Below are 7045 nucleotides of genomic sequence, written 5' to 3'. Positions count from 1 at the left end.
ATTCGTTTATCATTCGTGAATAAGTGATTGGTTTAAATCACTTGTATTGTTGGGGCCTGCCTAATTCCTAACATAGTATATTATGATGATCAAGCTAGACAATAATATATTATATGACAACAAAATAATACGGTACTTTATTACAAGCTTTACCACGAATGATTACAACACATATATGATCAATATTTGAAAAAAAAAGGGTTGAAGTTGGAAGGTTTTTTCCACAAAACCGAACCGAAACTTATGAGACCGAACCGAACTGGAATTATTTGGTACGATCCTCGGTACGACTTCCTTCAATAATTTGGAAATCGGGACAGAACCGAACAGAAATAGTTTGGTCCGTTCCAGTACCTTACACGGGCCAAGTGCTAGAGAGTTATGTTGATGTCACGTTTATATGGATGGAAGAAGTTCAATAAAGGGAGTGAACATTAAGAGTAGTGTAAAGATGTATTCTTTTTTAAGTACTTGACATCATATGTTACAACAAAGCTAGAATCGATTGATCAAACCGGAACTAAAAAACAGTTGCTCTACAACACGGGCAATGCCCATCACTCTCTAACCAAGGTACCAAACAATCAAAATGAAATCGATGTGTGCAAGGCAAGTGAGTTATCTTATCACTTGCCTTGTACACATCCAAACAAATCGCACACTCTTCTTGTTTTGACGACTTCCAACTCAACCCCATTCGTCCCCAACGAAGTCTCTTGTTTTTGGACCCATAAACCTCTACTTGCAAATTTTCCATCACCGTAGAAGTCGCATTAGTTGATCCCCTTCTCAATCTTTCTTGACTTGTTTGCCTGTACAATTAATGACACAAAATATAAAACCAAAATACAAAATGAACTTCTTTCAAGCGCATGTTAGATTGTTAGTAAATGTAGGGATTAATTTCTAAAATATGTATGTACATGGGAATTTTACTATGGTGTAAATGAGCTGGACTACTCGCAAGCTACTCGAACTAGACTAGTTAAAAAACTCGATTCGAGCCAAGCTTAAACGAGCTTGAGCTCAAGTTCGAGCTTATTTTAAGGATCGATTATTAAACGAGCTCAAGCTCGTGCTTCTTATATTGAGCGCCTAAACGGACTTTTCATTATACACTAATTAATATTTTTGTCTTAAAATATAATAAATAATTGCTTAATAATTGTTTATCTGTTTTTACTAAAGTATATAATAGCCGATATATATGTTGTATATTTCAAATCATAACAAACTAGGCACTATATTTAGCGAAGATATATTGTGTACATCTTATCCTAAAATAAGTATCCTAAAATAAGGGATAATTAGTTAGATTAGCTTGGAGAACAATTTATGTATTCTGTATAAATATTATGCAAGATGAATGAGAAAGGCATGCTTAACATTTTACATGGTCTTCCAAACGTCAAGCAACATTGTCTCGTTCTAGTGCCGAAGCCGAATATAGGGGTGTTTCTAATGTGGTGGCTGAATGTTGTTGGCAACACAATCTTCTTCTCGAATTGCATTTCCTATTTTTAAGGCATCATTAATTTACTGTGACAACGTAAGTGTCATATACCTCGCGGGTAATCCCATACAACATCAACGTACCACACACATTGAGTTAAACATTCACTTTGTCCGGGAAAAAGTTGCTCGCCGTCAAGTCCGAATCTTACACGTTCCCACTCGGTATCAAATTGCCGACATCTTAACATTCACTTTGTCCGGGAAAAAGTTGCTCGCGTACTCTTCAATGATTTTCGATCCAGTCTTTGCATTCGACCCCCGATCGCTACGACTGCGGGGAGTAATAGCAGATATATATGTTGTATTTTCAAATCATAACAAACTAGGCACTATATTATTTTGTGTACATCTTATCCTAAAATAAGGGATAATTAGTTAGATTAGCTTGGAGAACAATTTATATATTCTGTATAAATGTTATGCAAGATGAATGAGAAAGGCACGCTTAACATTTTACAGTATAAAGTAAATCATATTGTATATGATTAAAAAAGTATGCGATCGATAAAATAGAGCTCGAGTCGAATTTGAGCTTCCTTAAATTCAGACCAGCCGAGTTCGAGCCATTAATGCTAGGCTCAAAACGAGCCAAGCTCAAGCTTGAACTCAGCAATTTCTAAACGAGCCTAGCTCGAACCGTCGTTTACACTCCATTCTTTTATTCATGCGTACAAAAGATATGTCTCGGACTTGACCGGCGCATGTTAGAAATAACACTTGTAATATGCTAAAATAAGGCAAAAATGGAAACTCATTCATACCTTGTGAATTCTTGTTTTAAATTGCCTCTCAACCTCCCATCCAACCTTTCTTTAGCTTCTCTAGCTGGACCACCTAATTTATCATCTTCATCAGCTTGATTCACCAGACTCCTTTGCTGAAAACAAATGGACATCCATAAATAATCAAGATTTATTAAATTGTTTCCACCAATTTTGACCGACACCGGACAAAGTCAAATCTGTTATATATATTACTAGTACTTCTTAAACTTACAAAGAAAGACAGAGTGGGTGTGATATGGGTATCTTGAGAAACCCGAATCCTCGTAGATCCAAAACCCGACCCGTTGAGAGAAGCCGGATCGGACCACCCACGTAACCTCCTTCTCCTCGCAATTTCAACTCCAGGTAGCGTACCAGCCATTCGATAAAATGACGATTTGAAGAAACAAATAATTTTTACTGTAAATAGGGAAGATTTAAGGAAACGACATTTTTGTAATTGGGTGTTTATAGTCAGAGTTTAAAGAAGAAAAAGTAAAGTAGCTTCAACAAATTAGTGGAGAATGAGTTAGACGGATGTTTGTTTGATTGTTTGAGGGATTTGTGGGGAAATTTCGAGGGAAAGAAGGTAGGTAAGAATAGTGATTACACGAGGAAGAGCATGTGCCAACCAAGAAGAGGATGTGGTGAACTTTGTGCTACATGATTAACCAAACTACTAATTGTTTCTGCTGGTGGGCCGCTTTTCCTTGCTCCCGATCTAACAACTTTACCTAACTCCACTATATTCATCTTTTTTACATTTTACTTTCACTGTAACTGGCAGTAGTTTATAACTAGTGAGTAGTGACGTAAGACTATAGATAACGAGCCGTTTCTCTCTTCTTTGCCGCCTACAAGTCACGAGAAACGTCCCACAAACGCCTGTAATGGGGCGTTTGTGAGCGTTTGTAGCCAGGCGTTTGTCAACAGAAAACGCAGAGGAGAGATGACGTAATGGTGAGATGACTGATATCGGCCAAAAATTCACATTTTTACCCCCAATCTTAAGCCCTAAAACAATAAAGATTCAAACTTTGTCGCCAAAATTATCGTTTTTTCTGTTTATTTTGTAGATTAAGTAATTACGAAGGCAATGCAAAAAGAAACAAGTAAAACGGAGCTAAAACGAAGATTCTAGAGCGAAAACGGTGAAAGACAAGAAATCAAGTTACGATCCAGTGAATTTCAGCTGACCAGGCAGCCAAACGGCCTGCTAAACGGTCTGCCTGGCTCACAAACGGCCTGCCACACACCCAAGATAAACGGCCCCTGTAAACGGCTTGATCTGGCAAACGGCCCCTGCAAACGGCTTGCCAAACGGCCTGCCAGCCGTTTGCAGGCAAAATTCAAGTCTATTTAAAGGGCTCTCTCCATCCATTTCAACACACACTCAATTTGTAATTCACTTTATATTTTCAAGCTTTTAGTTAGTTTTTAGTAGTAATTAGCTTAGCTTTTATTTTCCGGAGAATATCCCGGGGAGTCCCTGCGATTTCGGGCAGATTTCTTCAGCCTTTTCATATTTTTATCCGAAACGCTTGTCTTTTGTATTAAACATGTATTCTTACTTTTTATGTATAATAATGCGTTCCGATATTACCAAGATAGCTTAATTAATCTGTATGTTGCCATGATAGAAGTTTGGGTTAGCGTAATTATGTTAATTTAGTACGATTACTGTCGTAATACTGAACTAGGAAGTCTGATAGATTTGTATGCTAGCATCTTAAGGATTGACCAACCTAGGTTGTGATCATGACTTGTCCACTGAAGCGACCCATCCTAATCCATAAGGACGAATACATTTACATATGATTACATTGCGAGGTATTTGACCTCTATATGATACATTTTACAAACATTGCATTCGTTTTTTAAAAGACAACCTTTCATTACATCGAAAGTTGACAAGTATGCATACCCTTTCATAATATATCCAAACTATAGATGACTTAATACGTCATTTACTTAATAATGATCTTTATTGAACTCAACGACTTAAATGCAACGTCCTTTGAAATATGTCATGTATGACTCCAAGTAATATCTTTAAAATGAGCAAATGCACAACGGAAGGTTTCTTTAATACCTGAGAATAAACATACTTAAAAGTGTCAACCAAAAGGTTGGTGAGTTCATTAGTTTATCATAATCAATCGTTTCCATAATTTTAATAGACCATAAGATTTCATTTTCATAGTTAACTGCAGGAACACTCATCTGCAAAAATCGTTCAAATGGTGAACACCTGGTAACCGACATTAACAAATGCATCTAGAATATCCCCAAATATACAGGTACACTCATCTGTATATAAAATCGAAGTACTAAAGCATCCGTAACCCGGATGGGACGTGTCAAAGTCCATAGATCTATCTTCAGGATTCGCGTCAATTTGGGGGTCTGTTCCCAAATTCTTAGGCTACCAAGCTAAAAAGGGCGATATCCGGTATAATAATTCAATCATAGAATGTAGTTTCAATTAATTGTGTCTATTTCGTAAAACAGTTATAAAAGCAGCGCATGTATTCTCAGTCCCAAAATATATATTGCAAAAGCATTTAAAAGGGGAGCAAATGAAACTCACAATACTGTATTTCGTAGTAAAATACATATGTCGTCATTGAACAAGTGTAGGGTTGGCCTTGGATTCACGAACCTATATTAAGTATATATATTTATATGTTGATCAATATCTGTCTAGCAATTTAGATCAAGTCGTAGTGTATCACAATCCTAATGCTCGAGACTAATATGCAAAAGTCAACAAAAGTCAACTTGACTCAAAATGACTTCCAAAATCTATACATGATTATTATATAACTTAAATATAGTCATTTTATATATTTAGATATATTTAACAGATTTTATTAGAGTAAATAGTATAAATCATTTATTGATAAATAAAAATTTATATTTAAATTTTATATACAATAAAAATATATTTTTATATATCTTAAGTAATAAAATTTACAAAGTTCACTTAATATCATAAAAATATAATGGTATGTATTATTAATGTAATTATATTACATGTGGTAAAATATTTTTGTATCACATATTCATTTGATAAAATAATATTGATGATAATAATAATAATAGTAAACATTGTATTATTGTGTAATAATAATAATAATAATTATCATTATTCTAATAATAATAATAACAATATTTATATTTACTAATGATGATATTAATTATGATAAAATGATGATTCTAATCATGATAATTTTAATAATAACGATACTTTTTAATATTAACAATAAAAGTAATTAATGGTGTATCCTATCGTATACACGCATAAAGACATACTATTCGCATGAAATTAGCATCAGGAACACTGGGAACAACAGTTTTGTGAAACTGTCCGTCCAGCATTCTCCGCTGTGCAGGCTGCTTCCGTCATGCGTAAGCCCTGAAGGCCGCCTAGCGCTTAAGCCCTGACCGGAGAGCGTCACATCTAGCGTAAATATCGGATCACGAATAACAGAACGCAGCATCATCTGACACGTGTCCTCGAGTACTCCGGTGGATCTATCACTATAAACAGACCCCTTGGATCGTCATTTTACACATTCAAACACTCTGATAATTTGTGACCAGAGATTTCACCTTTCTCTCTCACATAGTATTTTCTCTCACTAGAAGTCATTCGGCTAGTAGCTCAACGCTCAGCGGACAAAGATTGATTAAGCCACCCCACAGATTTCTATATCTGTGATCCGGGTTTGCAGGGATTATTTTCCGAGGGTAAACATCAATCGGCAACATTCCTTCACTTTTAGCTAGATACTTCTAGTATTGTGTTGATACACTAAGCCTTACCTCATAAGGAAATAAGTATCAACAATGGCGCCGTCTACTAATGTTAAGAACACGCGGAACGGAAAAGGAACAAAAACAACTGAAGCCCCATCCACAAGCGTACTCGAAACATTTAATAATCCATTAACCGAAAGCGTGGCAACTTATCCGCTAATGCCTGAAAAAGATGCACCTATTCAGCCATCGGAAGACACAATTGAAGAAACAGTAACTGAAACCGCAGAAAGGCTTAAACATTTGACCACTAATCCAGGGAAAAGGTCAATAATCGAAGAAACAACAACCAAAAGTGCAGAAAGGCTTCAAAATTTCGTTACTAATCCATAGAAGCGACCATTGATGCAACCACGACGATGTGCACCACTTATACCTTTTCGACAGATGACGGATGGTAAAGACAAGCAAATCATGAAGAAGCAATCTATATCAAAGTATAAGTTATCCAGAATACTTGACAAGTTGGGCAGTCTTTTTGATGATTCTAAAGATGATAATGAATTGAGCTATATTGGCAATGATTCCGAAGAAGAGAATAATGAGAAAGAGGAGTTCATGTCTGAGAAGAAAGCAGCATCACTTTTAAATGGAATCCTTAAGCAGACAGCTCCGGCGAAGTATAAGCAACGCTTAGCGCAGCCCGCCGTCCGCGCTGTGGCTGTAGATAATTTTTTTGCTCTAATTACTGGAGAGCAAGCTACAAAGCCGCCAGCTATGGCAGAATCCACTCAGTGCTTCATTGATCGAATTGCTAACTATCCGTTACCCAGAAATCTTGGCATACCGACAATTGGAGTATATGATGGTGATAATGCTAAAAATGAACATATATTTGATAGCATTATTCCTCAAGAAAGACAAGCTTTTAGTTGCAGTTGTCCTATTTACAAGTGATATTCGTTTAAATAATAAAAGGTGAAGACAAAAGACAGATTCGACGA

The 7045-nt window shown here is 36.1% G+C and overlaps 1 protein-coding gene across 1 annotated transcript; it reads right to left on the bottom strand.

Moving 5' to 3' along the window:
- Positions 1–238: 238 nt before the first annotated feature.
- Positions 239–2939, bottom strand: LOC139884445 (uncharacterized). The gene is made up of 3 exons (XM_071868480.1): positions 2512–2939; positions 2277–2392; positions 239–812 (listed from the first exon to the last, which is right to left on the bottom strand). Exons 1-3 carry the CDS (start codon positions 2659–2661, stop codon positions 521–523), a joined length of 558 nt encoding a protein of 185 aa, XP_071724581.1. The 5' UTR covers positions 2662–2939; the 3' UTR covers positions 239–520.
- Between the last annotated feature and the right edge of the window lie 4106 nt (positions 2940–7045).

Source organism: Rutidosis leptorrhynchoides, chromosome 1, assembly GCF_046630445.1.
Source record: "Rutidosis leptorrhynchoides isolate AG116_Rl617_1_P2 chromosome 1, CSIRO_AGI_Rlap_v1, whole genome shotgun sequence".
Lineage (NCBI taxonomy): Eukaryota > Viridiplantae > Streptophyta > Magnoliopsida > Asterales > Asteraceae > Rutidosis > Rutidosis leptorrhynchoides.
The sequence above is the reverse complement of the archived record's forward strand: the minus strand, read 5'-3'. Positions and strand labels throughout refer to the sequence as shown.